The 16,633-nt window shown below is 39.6% G+C and overlaps 1 protein-coding gene across 6 annotated transcripts in view; it reads left to right on the top strand.

Moving 5' to 3' along the window:
- SORBS2 (sorbin and SH3 domain containing 2) overlaps positions 1 to 5,310 on the top strand; it is a 71,921-nt gene extending 66,611 nt beyond the window's left edge. For all 6 annotated transcript variants that reach the window (XM_066316908.1, XM_066316907.1, XM_066316906.1 and 3 more), the window contains 2 exons: positions 2,347 to 2,453; positions 3,213 to 5,310. In XM_066316908.1, the coding sequence (XP_066173005.1) occupies positions 2,347 to 2,453; positions 3,213 to 3,274 (169 nt within the window). In that variant the 3' untranslated portion in view covers positions 3,275 to 5,310. The remainder of the gene's footprint in view (positions 1 to 2,346; positions 2,454 to 3,212) is intronic.
- The last annotated feature ends 11,323 nt before the right edge of the window (positions 5,311 to 16,633 follow it).

Here is a 16,633-nt window from a genome sequence, read left to right as displayed (position 1 = left end):
CTTCATTGCCTGTACTTACAGAAGAGATTCTGACTGTTTTTATTCTCCCCATTTTTACATCTCAGCAAAATAACAATTAGAGATTCAACATTGATTCAACTGATCTGCTTTACTGACTTGATACAATGATCCAGGAACAGTTCTGGATGTGAATAGAGAGGAAAAAAGTCACTTGATCATGTTGCCCACAGAAACACAGGCTCACTCCTTTTGGTGTGTTTTACAAGTGCAATTCAAATATGAGATACAAGAGAAGCTTTTCTGAAAACTGGAGAAGAACCTAGAACTCAAGTCTTATTTTGAGAAACATTTGAAGTTCTTGGGATATTTCAGTCCTGACTGTTAAAATGCAAGTTCAGTGCAGGATTTTCTTGAGATTCCTCCCTCCTCCCCCCAGTCCTGCACTCAGGTCCTGCTTCAGTGATCCCTGAAAGCAGCAGCCATTCTTCCTTTGGCATCAGAGCACTTCAGCAAATGCCCTGATACATCATTTTTCATTAAATGCACCTAAGGTTTTTTGTGTAAAATTACCTGTAAGTTTTTCTTAGTCATTTGAAGGTGGAAAAGAGGGGTGAAAAGTTACCAAATAGCTATACCACAGATATAAAATTCGATTTGGATATTTAATCTGACTAAAACCACAACTTCCTATTGGTATTGTTGAGCATACTGGAGCACTTAACTCGGTTTTGGAAGCAATAATTGTCCAATTCATTTTGTTCAATATAGTATAAGTAGTTCATGACTAAAGTTATTGATTCCTAAAATTAAAAACAGAAATATATTTAAGTTGTCAACTAACCATTCTTTCTCTTGAGTATGTTTTCTGCCAGTATTGTCAATTCTAGCAGAGTTTTTATACTTAAGAAAGTCTTAGCTTAGCATAGAGAGAAGGAAATTAATACAAAGGAGTTTTTTTTTAATGGATTATCTAGAAATTACTAAGGTCCAATTTCTAAAGTTCAAAGAGAGCTCATTGGGAAGTTCTTGTTACTGTACTTGAGTAAGTAATTGGCTTGAATCCTATTCATGACACATTACATCTGCAAATCCTGTCCCATTGGAAGCTGCATTTAATTATTTTTTGGAATATCACCATAGCTCTGCTTTCCTGGAATGATGATAAGCATAACAGAAAATAGTATTGCCACTTAGTTTTTTGCACAGATTGTTCTTGCTCCTGCTACACAAATTACCAAAGGAAAGTGCTTAAAAAAAACCAGTCTCTTTCCATTTTGTTACTGTAATTAAAATATAAAAAGAGAGTTTTAGGGCTCGGGAAGATGACTACCAGTGATGAGAAATTAAGTGATTTTTTTTTTTTCTTGGAACATTTTCTTCTTTTCTAATCTCCAGCAATGTGAAAAATGAGTGTAGTTTATTCAAGATAACCATCATCAAACTAAACCTAGCATCAGTCCTTATATAGGATTTTCAAATTGGACTTTGAGGAGCGGGAATTTTCTCCTGAAGTAAACATCTTATTTAAGCCATGAAGACTTGGCCAGAATGATAAACACCTCAATGAGCAAATTATCTTGTTTGTGCTGGGGAAAGTCTAATAATGGCATTAAGGTTTAAAACTCAGTGAACTGTTTTAAGAGAAAAGAACGGATAAAATTATGTTTTGCTTCAGTAATCTGGAATTAAAACTATTTCCTTTTCCCAGTTTCTGCAGTTGTACACTGCTTGTTTGTCAGACATATCTGAGGCACAGCTGCTTAGGAAAAAAGACCAATTCTGACCCTGCAGGTCTCACAGACTCGTGCAATAATCTTCCTTTGGGCTGTCAGCCCAAGAACCTTCAGTTCCCCCTAGTGAGAGTTTATTCTTTCAATTCAAAGGACTTTAATTAAAAGCTGGCAAGGAATGAAATACAGTGCATTTAATAATTGCACACCTCTTGCCATTTATTCACCTTACATCCTGCAATCTGGCCAGGTGTAGAAGCACAGCTCAGGGTTTGAATATTGCTTGAATTTCCATCCATATATCCTCTGATTTGCTTCAGGCTTCTGCCTCCTCTGTTTGGTGACTGAACTATAAAATAATACTAAAATGTTTAAAAAAAAAAGTTGTTTTGGAAACAACTGGTTGAGGAGCCATCAGGCTTGCCTTTAAACCCAGTCTTTAGTGTCTCATGAGTTACCTTTCTAATGAAGGTTTTATTTGGTATCAATTCCTAACCCTCAAATCCACCAGGCAAAAAAAAAAAAAAAAGAAAAAAAGAAAGTCTTTTTCTCCCTCTATTTGCAAGAAGTAATGTTTAAACCAGCTCCTTTACTTGAGCAAAAAATGCAAGGAACTCTTACTTCTTTTTAAAATGCATCATTTGTCCTATTCAAGGTTTCAGGCTCTATATAACTATACTCCTAGGAACGAAGATGAATTGGAGCTCAGAGAGGGAGATGTCATTGATGTGATGGAAAAGTGTGATGATGGATGGTTTGTGGGTATGTTTTAAATTGGTTGCTTTCTTTTTCCCCCCTCCCTGACCTGTGCTGCCCTCTTTGTGTAGTGTCTTTTTAACACCTCGATTTTTGGCACTTAGTGTAATAAACTAGAACCTGGCTTTATCAGGAGAAATCCCACCCAAAATCCACTGAAATTAGCAGGTGATTTTGCACTTTTGACTTTTAAAAACGATAGATGCAAATTGACACACGCCTCTGGACTGTTGTACAGCAGTGCTGTCATTTGTGACACAGAATGGACTGTGTCTTATTTCTCTCTTTATAAAGGCCAGGTAACTTAAAACCTTCTCCCAGGAATCCATCTGCAGCACTGAGCACCTGTGAAACCCAAGTGTTACTGGACAAATGGGATTTCATAACCAGACCTAGACACGGTGCCTTAATCATTTCATAAACCCTCATGCACACAGCAGCTAATTTAATCATCTGACAAGACCCTAATATTTTAAAAATTCACATTATTTAGACTTTATGTTGTTGAAACTAAATTATTTTTATGTACCAAGAATTTTAGCACAGCTTTTAATCAGGCCTAACAATTTAATCAGAGGTGCCTCCTCATTTGTGTTTTTCTTCCTGCAGTTACACTTTGTTAAACCTCACAAATAAACTTATATAGCACAAGGAACTGTAGATCACTCTGTTTGTGCAATATTAAACGTAAAAAGTTTAAGGCCATGCTTACATATTGATTTTCTGCTGGTATTCCCATCTTTCATCTATTGCTTCTAATTTCAGGAACCTCAAGAAGAACCAAATTCTTTGGTACTTTCCCTGGAAACTATGTCAAGAGGCTGTGAATTTTTTTATTTTTTTTTTCCTACTTATTTATGCTGCATCTCTGCAACACATCTGCATCAAGCTGCTAGAAAACATTGCTCTGCTGGCCTTCTGTTTTCTTGCTTGCAGTCTTCAAATAGAGGCCATCTAGTTCATCCTCATCCCATCAAACCGTCCCAGCAGTGTTCCAGCAACAACCACCCTGGGAATGACTGAGCTTTTCTGAGACAAGAGGAATCCTTTCAAGATTTAAATACTCCCTGCTTTAAAGTGGGGTTTTTTGGGGTTTTTTTTTCATGTGAAACACCCTAGGAAAAGCCTGATCACAGGTACACAGAGGAGTTGCCATGGGGGGTGGGGGGAAAGGGGGGAAAAAATTGTTCTTGGTTTGAACATTTGTGAGTACTGCCCTGAAATCTGGTGGGATTTTTTTTCAGCATGCATGTAATTCAGAAGAAAGTTGCTGTTTACTGGTTTTTTTTTTTTTTTTTAAATTGATTTTACACATTCTTATGAGCTTGGCAGCATTTGTTGCTTCCACATTGCTGTGTCACGGGTTTGCCTATTGTACTGGTTTACAATGTATGACAAACTTTAATAGAGATTTTTTTTTTTTGCCTGCACTTGTATGCTGTAACAAATGCACAGTGATTGTAAAATCTCCAGCAAGCAAGGTGAAAAATGGAAGAACTGCAAGCATTCTGAACGGGTGCAATGGTATTGGCTCAATCTTTTTTTCTTTTATTTTTTTTTTTTCCCCCTAATGAAAAAACTGTAGTGAAGCTGTACTGTTCTCTGTTCAAAGGTAAGAAGTGCAAAAGTCTAAGACTTGGGAAAGAGGATTTAAGGAAGAGCAAGGCAATGCTGTAAGCACAGACAATAAGAACCTGCTCTTGATGGCTGATATTAAATGGTTGTAAGCAAAATGTTGTCATAGTAAAGCAACATGAAGTGTAAGAGGTTAGTGATTTTACTTATCAGGAAATTAAAGAAGCAGGAGAAGTAAACAGTGTTAGTGCAAAGGGTTGTTGGGTTTGGGTTTGTTTTTTTTTTTCTTTCCTAACATAGCCACCTGAAAAATATTCACAAGCATCATGTACTGATTTATTTCACTATATGTGTGTATGTATGTTAATGAAACCCAAGTTACACATTCTTTCTAGGAATTTAGATGGAAAAAAAAAAAAAAGTCACAAGTATTAAAACCAATATATTTTAGAGGTGTTGGGTTTTTGTCTGAATGAACAAGTGTTTGAAAAGATACATTTTTCCATAAGCAAAGGTAAGCATAAATAGCAAATGAAATTAATGCACAGGATGATAATGACTATGGCTTTATAAAAATAAAAAAAATTGGATTTGGTTTCTTTGGCACCTTATAGATGGCAAAATCTTCTGTTGCGTTTTTCATGGGTAAAGGATCAAAATTATCAAAATGTATGTAGTCTCTGTAGGATTTTGTACATAATTTTGCTTTTTTGTACAGAGCCATTTGGTTGTTGATTTTGAAAAAAATTAAGTTTCTTTGTTGCCCTCTTCACTACAGAACATTTCAATGCATTTTTCTTTTCTTGCTCTGTTTACCATAAGCACATCTGGATAGTGCAATTCTGTAAGATAGCGTTTTATGCAAAATTTTATTAATTAAAATATGGTTTACCAGCCAAATCTAAATGTACATATGTCTTTATTACTGAGAAAGGTCATTAAGGCAAAGGTAAAGAAACATCTTTGTGCAGCATACCTTTATTATTGCAGATTTCATGGCAAAAGCTTTATATTCAAAGGCTTTCAATTTTAATTAGATCTGCATGCAGCTTTGCTGTGAGATTAATACTATCTTTGATGCCATTTATGATTGAGGACTTAAATATCTGTTGCCTGTGATATTTAAAAGTACTGTTTCTACTCTGTATCTGATTTTAGAAAAATGCCAGGTTTTTCATACCTGGCTTTCAGGTAACTGACTTTGAATTCCTACAAGCAAAAGGTCTCTGTGGTTTTTTTTTTTTTTTTCTTGAATAGACTTCTAATAAATTTTGCTTGGAGTACAAAACTGTTTCCCCATCATTTCTCCAAATACAAGCATCTTATCACTTAAGTATTGCAAAGTGCTTAACTCTTGAAGCTTCTATGCAAACAGTTCCACCTTGTCCTGACACACCCATCAATCTGGGCCATGAGCATTGCCCACTGCTCTCACCTGGTCCACTTCTCTGTCATCCCTGAAACACCTGAAATGCTAAAGCAACATCATTTCTGCAGAGAGTGTGCCAATTTGAGATGATTCTTCCCTTGCCAGCAGCACCCTTCACACAGAAACACAAAGGTAGAACACACAATGTATAAACCCTTTTTACGTGCCAGAAATTCGTACATTCTAATCCTTTAACAAAAGCAGAACAAGAATTCCCACATTGATGACAGCATAGGAGTGAGAATTAAGGAAAACACTGGTTCTTGGGAACACTTTACACTTGGGACATCTCTGCCTGCCAAGGAACAGCTGTCAAAAAATCCTGCAATAAGAGGCAAAGCACATTCTAGGTTTTGAGCAGGAGGTTGTGTTTGGTTTTTTGTTGAAATTTTTTTCACTGCCTGGCAGCACAGATACTGCTGGCACCTCAGAGCAGCTCTTGATGCTTCTTCACAATGCCACAGTGGCCATTCCTGCCAGGTTTCTTCTTCCCAAATGCTGGGCAGGGTGTGCTTCTACCACTACAGCAACCTGCATTTGGACAGGAAAAAGCCATTTCCTCAAGTCTGATTTATGCTGTTTCATCTCCACAATTGCTGGGCTGGAAAATGCAAAGCCATACACATCTCTAAATAAATTATAAATATGTAGCTGCAAGTGATATCTGTCAACAGGGAGGTTGAGAGCAGGGACTGCTGTTAAAACTTCAGCAGAAACTCCTTGGTCAGTATAAAAATTGGGAGTGCTTTCAGTCTGGACAAGGTCTAGTTTTAGTCAGTATGACTGAAGTGACTGGTTTCTTCCTCTGCTAATTTAGTTTAAACCCACCACATGCACCTCTTCTCACAGCCCAATAACCATATGGAGTGAAAGATTGTGTGGTTTCCCCTTTCTGTCTGCTGGGTGACCCGGTGTGGCATTCAGGACATCACTGAAGTACCTGTGAGAACTGTCAGAAACTGTGCTTTAATAGTCTTCTGTAAAAACCAGCCTAATAACACGAGCTGGTTAGGAGAGTCTCACTAGTATCAAGAAATGCTAGATAAGGGTCTGAGTGGTTAAGGGGTGAAACAGAATCCTCTGCTCATTGCAAAGTGAATGAAAAAAGGGAAAATATTTGCCGTTGCAATGAGAATAAGAAGCCATTGACACTGCAGGAGAAGATTGTAGTCTTAATGTTTTAGTCAAGAAGTAGAGAATATTTCAGTATATCCAGGTAACAGATGCAATTCTGCTAAGTCTACACTATTTATGTAAGGAACAAACTAAAGGATTTTTTGAGTTTCCTTGGATAGACTCCTATAAAACCATGGGGACACCCCACAGGAGTAGGTGGTGTTTTGTCCTAAAATCCAGAGTGAGAGAGAGCTGGGAAATTAGAGGCCAGCCAGTTTAATACCTAGGAAAAGATGAGAACAGATCAATTAAAAGCCTCAGATATTCACTGATTCTTCTGGAAAATTATGTATCAAACCAAATTCCTTTTCTCTTGTCAGCATATGTGGCATGCTTTGTGATTTCTGTTAGGATCTGCTTTCACTGCTATGAGTTGGCAGCTGGATTTGCAGACTGAGTCGGTGCCAGTGCAATAAAATCGAGTCTGTTGCAGAGCTGCACGACATTACAAAGAGGTAACATAACACAGCATCCCTAAAAACCAGCTGATCTCAGTCCCTACCCTGCAGTGAGTGTATTTGCTGTCAAGGCAAAGGCTTCCCAAAACAAGAAAGCCCACACCATACCAACAAGGCAGGGAGACTACTGCAGAAGCAGTTCAGGGCAGTGATCTACATCCCAAAGTGAGCCAAGGGTCACCCTAGCAAGGCTCACATTCTGTCCCCCGTGCCAAAGCAAAGCTTGGTGTCACCCTGTGGTGCCTGCTATTTACTAGTTGCCTTTTAAATGCTGAGCTGCAGAACCCCGACAGGAACACGAGGTGCTTCCTGTGCATTTGAAACAGCACTGCCTGAGCCCATGGGAAGCTGGAAATATGAAGTCAGTAGCTCCAGAAAGACCTTGGGTCATTGCTAATTATAGTTCCTTACAGCATTAATAGTTAGAGGGTGAAACCCTGCCTTTGCTCCAGTTAACAGCAAGCTCCTTTGAAGTCAACAAGTCCCACAGTATTGGAAATAATTTCTGTGTTAACGTGAAACTAAAAGAAGCACTAGAACAACTGAAGGTCCAGTTTGGGTTGGTTTTAGTATATTGAAAATTATGAGTGCACACAGAGACTAGAATCCACTTCTTTAACTGTTCTCCCAACACAGCAGACAGATAGTTCCTTTTTTTTTAGTACTTAACTGACAAGTTAGCTTAAAAAAACAACTTTTATCCATCAGAACCCCTTTAACAACCAGCAAATACCAATCAGACCAGTATCTGAATCCATCCATTTCACAGGGTAGGGAACTGCCAGACCAACACAATGGAAACTGGTATTTACCCATAAATAGGGATGCTGAATTTAATAAGACTTTCTTCTGCAACTCTATCAATAATCAATCAAAATCATGCCATTTACTTGACTGCATTCAAAAATTGCCATTTTACTTTTAAACTGCCTGGAATGGCCATATAGTTCCCAAGTCCTAGCTAAAGATTGCCCAATAGAATCTATTGTTCTCATCCACACAGTGAAGTCACATTCCTTTGAAAATTAAAAGTATTTTACACAGATCTATGCAGAATATGACAGAAATCCACTGAAACGAAATAATGAATGAATTGCTGCTCCCACTTCCCTGAGTCAGAAACTAATTAGGCCAAAGAAAGTGATCCTGGTGACTGCTGGGCTCTCATTTATGGCTTTTGTGTCACCCCTGAAATACAAAAAAACAGCAAATGCTTCTAGTTAATATGTGGTGATGACACCAGGGAAGACCCTGAACAGTCCTACAGCTACAACTTCAAGTGCAAATGTGCTGTAAATAGTTACACTGTGCAGCTGCCCCCAGGATTCCCAGCTCCTGGCTCATTTGCATCAATCAGAATCCCATATATTATGTATTAATGTATTAAGATAATGTATATAATGTATTAAGATATAGGCCTTTTGATGTTTAGATTTTGTTTCCTCAGGGGTCACAGAGGAGCAAAGTTCGTGGCAACAGATTGTTTTATACTACAAAAAATTAGAAAGCATTCTCACTAAAATAGCTTTAATGCCTGTAACAAGTATCCCATACCGATTTTTGGAGCAACCTTTGTATTATGATGTCATATCTAATCACAAATCAGCAGCACAGAGGCTTCCACCCTATCAGGATGGCATTACATCACAAGTGACACCAGGGCACGGAGGCAGGGCTGACTGACAACACGAAATGTGTTGCTATCCTCAGTACAGACACTCACAGCTCAACAATTCATGTTTCCTGCTGCCAACACAAATAAAAACCTGGGAAGCCGTTATTTCATCACCCACATAAACAAAGAGCAAAGTAACCCTCCTACATTTTCCATCCATCAGATAAATCAGTAAACCGCTTTAAAAACGTCCCAAGAATAATGTAATTATTTATTTCTACCAGTGAAGGATTACCAGAGAGTTACAAGCAGTGGCTCTTGATATTTCCTTCCAAAAGGAAGGGTTTCACTTCTCTCACAAGCCAGTGTTTGCAAGAGAGGGTCCAGTATTGACCTGTGTCCACTTTGGGGCTTGAGCTCTAGCTCCAAGTGACTGGAGGAGTAATTTGCTATTTAAGTATCTCAACGGAACTGGTCCTTTAAGATTGTTTAGGCCATCTTACATTAATATAAAACGGAGTCATTTCATCTCGAGACTTTCTCCAAGGGCCACTTAAGGACCAAAGAAATAAACTGCTCAATTAAAATAATCAAGCCTCCAGTCATTTGCACTGGGATCCTTCCCCTCAGCCCTGAGCTGGGCATCCAAGTGACAGCAGCACTGCAGAGGGGGAACACTCAGGAGCCTGAACATGTCGTTCTAAGTGGGTCATTGCGCTGCTTCTGTCACTGTGATGTGCTGGATAAACCCCAAGCATGCAACAGCCATTCTCATGCTTCCCTGGGTTAGTGCTCTGAGCTGTAATGTGAAACATGTACAAATACCAGCTGGTCTAATACCCGCCAGAGGCTTTTCTTACACTGCCACAGCTTCATCTGTTATAGATAGGGGGGTTTTCACATGTAACTGGAAGTATTTGAACAGGTGAGAATGAGCCCTTCCCTCCTTACACCATAAAAGAGGACAAATGAATGTGCTCAGGACGTCTGGGGTAGTGGAGAGCAACATTTATATGCCATGGAAGACTTCAAGGACCTATTTATAGATTCATTTCAACTGCTCCTGCAGCCAGCTCTGAGGTACAAGACATAAAGCAGTGCACAAGATAATCTAAAGCAGAAAGTATGAAAGTCATATGCCATCAAAACCACAGGGAAACACCCAGGACACACAAAAAAACCCCTCTGCTAGTCCATAGTCACCTTCTGAAACAAGCACACTGCTACATAAGGGTGCAAAATTTTGCACCTACCATTTCAGTCAAAAGGAGTTTTAAAGAAGAGTGGTCAAAGAAAGAAATTGGCTCAAACCTACATCAGCATCAGATAATAATTTTGGACCATCACAGCTTTAATTACAAAACATCTGCAGTTCAAGCTGTTACAGAAAATTGACTTCTCAGTTGCACACATCAGTGACAAGTTCTGTGCACAGGATCCTGAAATTACTGCTAACTATCCAAACTTCTTTCCTTTCTTGGCAAAACACTCTTCCTTTGTTTATCTGTGTCATTGCAGGCTCACAAACAGTGCAGGCTTTGAGACAAGGATCCTCCAGGCAGAAAACCTGCAACTAATTTGTACATGCTAACATATCCTTGGTCCTCTAAGGTCTTAACCATTACTTTAATGCATTACTAAACGGGGAGGAGCATTACTAAATTAAAATAAACTGTGTCACTTATAGACATACATTCACAGGTAAATCCTGTAGCTCAGATACAGAAACAGCAGATGCTTCAGCCTCTTCATCCTCCAAAAAACCAAAGCAAAAAACCCAAACCAAACCAACCCTAATACACACCAAAACCAGAGAGGTGGGGTGGCTGCCAGTGAAGAAAGAGAAGTGTATTTGGGACATCAGAGGCAGACAAAAGCAGGGAGAGCTGTTTCAGACCCTCCAAACAGGATACCTGGCCAGGTTATGGAGCCAGCCTCATGAGCCTTCCTCCTTCATCACACCTTCTGGGCTTCCATGAAGGACAGTTCCCCAGGAAAGCCTTACAAAGGTAACTGTTACTGTCAGACCATGTGGGGGAAGATTAATCAGGGAAACCTTATAAATACGATTGCTTAGCAAAAGATTCTGAAAATATGAAACCTGTAATGGGGATAGAAATGAAAGCTGACTTTGAGTTGTAGGATACTGAGTTAGTTACTATAGAACCTGAAAACAACGGTCTAGCTGAAGGAGAATCCCTTTGGATTGAACAATCCCTTTCTGCTGGCTGAGGGATCCAAAGGTCAATGTAGCAAAACAAAAGTTTAAAGAGTAGTTTTTAGAGTTTAAAATATAACACAGTATGGTGATATAGTAGTTCTTATAGGCTGTATGTAGATTCTATGGGATTTTGTGTCTTGTGTTGGTTGGTCACTGTAAATTAGAATATTCATCACAAAAGGAGATATAATGGATTGTAACAAGGACCTGGCTCTCTTAACTCTTCCTCTTACTCTTAACTCTCCCCCTTCCTCTTCCCCCTGCTCTCGCTCTCTCCTGCTCTCTCCCCCTGCCCTTTGCTCTCTCTCTCCCTTCTCTCTCAGCTCTCACCCTGCTGTTCTCTCTCCCTCTCTCTTTGGGACTCCCCTCCAGCCCAGGCTGGTGGCTGAAGGCAAGGCCCTTTTACCCAGACCCTGCAATAAACCCACATGTTCTAGAATATCCAGGTGGCAGAATTCCTTGTCCCAGCCGTCCCTGGATTCGCCTACAGGACCAGACTAAAAAGAGACACGACTAAGATCAACAGGGGAAGGTGAAAACAGCTCCAGCAAGCCAAAGAAATCCTTCAGCCTCTGTCCACCCTGAAGGGTGTGGTTTTAAGTCCAGCTGGAAATGACTGTCCTGGTTTTAAGCCCAGCTGCAAAGTAAGCACCATGCAGTTGTTTGCTCAGCCCTCTCTATACCAGTGACCTGCCCTACTTTTCCCTCCTGTTCTACCACTCCTCCTCTTCCTGACAGCTCCAGAGGCAAAAGCTCTATTGAGGGAAATTTAGACATCCATGGATTGTGAAACATCTCACTACTGAGAATCACTGCAGTTCTGTTTTGTTCCGTTCAAGCTCTCACACTCCGGCTCTTGCCTTAGCCAGAGGTCCACCAAAAGACCTCAGCACCTTGACATCATTGCTGAAATCCAGAATTTCCAAAGATGACAAGGTCTCCTGCCTCAGGCCATAAAACTTCGGTTAGCTAACAGCTCCCACAGCAGATGGACTGGAGGTGGCTAAAAGACCCTGACTTTAAACATTCTGACCTTCCCTCACACCAGAGGACTGCAGCAAGTTGCTTTTAAGCTCTGAGAGATGCTGAACAAGAAATCACTGAAATGCAATGGACAGGCAAGAGCGGGTAAGAAATCAGCCTTAGGGAGTCCTTTTTTTGCATTTCTGAAAGGTTTTTTAGTGTTTAGTGGATTCAGTTTGGTGTTCAGTTTGTTGGGTGGGGGGGTTTTTAGCTGGAAGGAGTCAGTGGTAAGGATTGCAAGCAAAACCATTTCCAGCTCTTTATTTCCAGAGAGATTTTTGTCAGGAAAGTTAACTCACATTTCAAAGCACTACCTGTAAATACCATGATTTACTTCACATTGTAGAATGAGGATTACCCTTTGAAAAGCCAGGGAGGAATTACACCCAGATTCTGGCCTGGATTGCCACAGTACCAGCAAACTTCAAGAACAAAACTTTCCAGAGATGGTATGAACTCTATTAACTCCACACATCCTGGAGTATAGCAATAATGGATATACGAATACCAGTTTTAAGACTCTTTAATATCTGAGAGTTTTCACATCTACCATTTCATATTCACTTATTACATGTTGCTAAAATGTGATGTTCGTCCTGCTTAAGTTTCTGCTGCTTTTATCCTTGCTGCAATTCATCATTTTTCACAGTACAGCCAGTTTTTGCAAATGTTTTCTCAATTCTGTGCACTTATCCCTACATTCACTGAACAGAATCAAGCAGAAAGTCCAGTCACGGCAAAGTGTGAAACACATAATTAATTACTTTCACTTGGTATTTTCTCTTGCTGATAAGAAACTAATTCACACACACACGAGCAAGCTGCCAGCGTCCTTTGGGCAGGCAGAAAGAGATGGATGAAGATAGCAATGGGGGAAATATTTACAGTATCTAGCTACATTTAAGCAATTCTGCCTGAGTAAGTGGGCTGTGCGTCAGGACCCCAGGAGCCAGCTTTTGTGGCTGCCTATATTCTGAAGCTGCTAATCTCTGGCTCAGGGCCCAGCTTAGACTTAAACCAGAATACACTATTTGTCTTTCAGCTGTTGCCGTTTGTCATGACCCAATAAACACGGCTAACTCCTCCATGGCAACTGCGGGGAAAACGCTGGTGCCAAGGCACGACGGGGAAGACAAATAGATGCTGAACGCAGTGCTTTATGGAAAACAAGATAACAATTGTATATTAAAAGGCGTTCTGATGCCTGTTTCTAAGAGAAAAAGAGGTTTTGGCACTTGGACTGCGAGTGACGATGACCCAACATGTGATCTCACATGTGATCTCATCATCTGTTTGTGTATGGAGTCCTATCTCTTGGGAGACCACAAAATAGGTCAAGGCATTGATCTGGAGGTTTGATGCGTGCTTTGAAGAAACACTTGAGTGCTCTGTACTCCTAAAAAAAAAAAAAAAAAAAAGGCATCTATTTTTTCAGGCTTAAGGTAGAAGGAGGTTTAGTTTTCCCTTCTTCCTAAGCTCCCCAGATAGAGCTCTTGGGTCAGTAGGCTGACACAGAACTGTAAATACCTGTCACCCAGGATATCCTTCTCTCATGGACACAAATGCACAGAAGCTCACAGACAGGGGTTGACAGAAAAACCTGTCAATACAGCAATACTGAATGAGCCACCACGGACCACAGCTCAAATCTATGTTCCTTATGGACCATATGTTCAAATCATAGTGCAAAGTTATGTTCTCTTGTTGCCTATGTGCCTCCAAAAAACCTGGCTACAGGTTTTTTGGAGGCACATAGGCAACAAGAGAACACCAGACATTCTCAATGATAGCTGAAGTACATATAAGTGCATATAAGCACTTTGCTCTGCTAGATTTGAAGAGCCCTATGCAAAAGCAGTATTTTACAGCCAAGGATGAAGTTGTGGTTAAAAAGCAATGCTTAGAATGAAAACGAGAAGAAAGTTCAGAAGAAGATCCAAACAGGATGAGCAGCTTTGCCTCCCACTTTATTTCTGTCATTCCTAAAGGTATTTTGTAGACACTCATAGCATTCCCAGACTTTTATCTGTTATGTACAATGCAAGACATTCCCAATAAGTCAAAAGATAATAATTTAAAAATCATAGATAGAAAAAAATTAAAAATCTTAGGCAGCAATAAAGTACAAATCGCAACCACACTGGGATAAGAATTTTCCTTTTAATCAAGAAATCACTGTTCGTTTCTTCATACTTCAGATCTTTTTCCAGATAGAACTTTCACTGACAAAAAGATGTCAGAAGAAAGGAGAAAACATACATACACACAAGTGTTTCCATGGAGAGGGACATACACTATAGACAGGATCTTCACTGACAGTTTTACCACTCTGAGAAGAACAAGCTCTCTCTTGTCATCTAATAATTTTTAGACAAAATGCTAGTCCAAAATCACTGCTACTGCCTCCTGCCTAATGTGTTCCTCTAGTCACACAAGCTGTACTAGGGATCTGTTCTTAGTCTTGAGTTTTGAAAATTCTCTGAAATTTTTGTTACATCAAACTTTTTGTTTGATGTAACACTACTGAAGAGAAGCAGCTCCTTCCCCAGTAGCAGCATATGTAATCACAGTACAATCACTTGCCTATAACCTTTTCTCTTGATTAGTCAAGGAGCAGAAAAAGGTTAATTATAACTAACATGAAAGGGAAATGGCCCAGCACTTTGTGCCAGTTTTAGTCTATGAATAGTGTGGGTACAGTAATTCAGACCCCATGAATGAGACTTGAACAGCAATTACAAAATACCTGTCTGAAAAGAAAGGATGCAATGTCTAAACAAGATGTCCACAGGAGGAGCTGACTGGGTCATGTCTGAAGCACAGGTGGCTAACAGCATCTAAGTATCTAAAATTACTGCTAATTTGTTAAATTACCATTTAATATACCCCTTTGGAAGGCCTCGTGTTACCTGCATCACTTCCACTGCCCATCGCCCTGGTGTTAATCACCTTATTTCCTCCAGCCTCTTCTTTTCTGGGCCCTGCCAATACCTGACTTGTACCACACAACCCAGCACAAAAAAAGATGTGTGGTTGGCTACCACTGGCATACTAACAGCACCCAGACATGCATTTTGGCCTACACAGACACAAGCAATAATAATCTAGTGGTAAATGGTCACCTTTTACACCCAAGGTTTAGAAAGAGCAGCAGTTAAGTGTCTTGATGCCACTTGATCTCTTCACTAACCCTTAAGGAAAGATAAGTTTTTCTCTTGAAAAGACACAGCTAAAGTTTGCACGTAGCAATAAAAGATTGCATAGCTAAACACATAAAATCACACATGAAATCAAGAAAGGGGACTAATTCTTGCAGAAATAAAAAGTGAGGCTTTGCCTTTAACAGAGGCAGTGCTGAGTGTCTGCAGAGGTGTGCTATCATTCCTGTAGCTACGTGTCATTGCACACCTAATGAAGGGTTTGGACTGTTTCCTGAACGCTGCTCTACAATACCCCTCAGGAAAGAGGTTCTATAAATCAAACAACTGCTGTGCATTATTTTTTCAGGTAATGTCGAATGGCAAACACATCAGAGAGTTGTGCAGCAGCCAGCTTATGGTGTTCAAAAAAATTATGTAAGTGCCAGCATGTTAATTTATGAAGCACACTGGACTTATCTGCTGGCACAGAGCCTTGCTAACTTCATTCCAACTTCAGTCCTTTGAAATGAGCTTATCTCATTTCCAATGCCAAAATGGGCTTTAACTTGAAACAAAAAAAGGCATCGGCTTGCCAACTTTGGCCATGACGTTTGACTGCAGCTATTAAAGGGAGCAGAACCACTGAGGAGTGAATGAGCTGAGAAGAAAAAACATCTCCTTCCTCAGCCAGCGTTGAGATTCTCCATCAGAACCTCTGCAGGCTGTCAGAACTGCAGGGCAAACACTTTCCACGCACAGCAGGAAAATTCAGCCTCTCAGAAAGCACTCTACTCCCATAAAATCAGTGGGGAAATTTGAGAAACGCAGCAATTGAGCACAAAATTTGATAAATGCTTTGCAACTTTTTTTTGCCAGGAGCCATAATTATAAGATGAGGTGACATTACACTAGGCTCACAATGAAATAAAGGACAATAAATTTCTTTCCTAGTCATAACCATATCTAACCCCTGCAAAACAGCCAAAATTGAACTCATATGACAGAAGCAACACTTCAGAAAACCAGTGCAATAATCAGAATTTTGGCAACACAGATTAAAAGTCAGTGCAAGCACAGGTCGGTTTGCAAACACAGAGCTGCAAACACAGGGTATAGACACCAGTTTTCAAAATTAAAGTGAGCAGTACTTCAGTACCTTAATGTGATATCAACATCTCATTCTGTTCAATAAACTCTTTATATTTATTTTAAACACATGTCATTATTTTATAAATGTCCCCAGCTCCTTTACAGTTCTTAAAAATCAAAAAGAAAAGAAGGGAATAAAAATCAGGGCACAAATATCAGTTAAGATGAAAACCAAGCACATCTGTAATTAAACAACTTTTGAAAATGAAGTATTTTAACTTCTATTTTCAATTCACTTAAAATTTTATGAAACAGCTCTGAAACATACTATTTCACTAAAAAAAGCTACTTTCCACTTATTGGCTTATTGACCCTTAACACGGGCTTTAAAAGGCTTTAAGACACCTACTCCTCACTTAGCAAGCAGGAAGCTTCTTGAAAAAAAGGTTTAAGATTTATT

The sequence above is a fragment of the Sylvia atricapilla genome, chromosome 4 (assembly GCF_009819655.1).
Source record: "Sylvia atricapilla isolate bSylAtr1 chromosome 4, bSylAtr1.pri, whole genome shotgun sequence".
Classification (NCBI taxonomy): Eukaryota; Metazoa; Chordata; class Aves; order Passeriformes; family Sylviidae; genus Sylvia; species Sylvia atricapilla.
The sequence above is the reverse complement of the archived record's forward strand: the minus strand, read 5'-3'. Positions and strand labels throughout refer to the sequence as shown.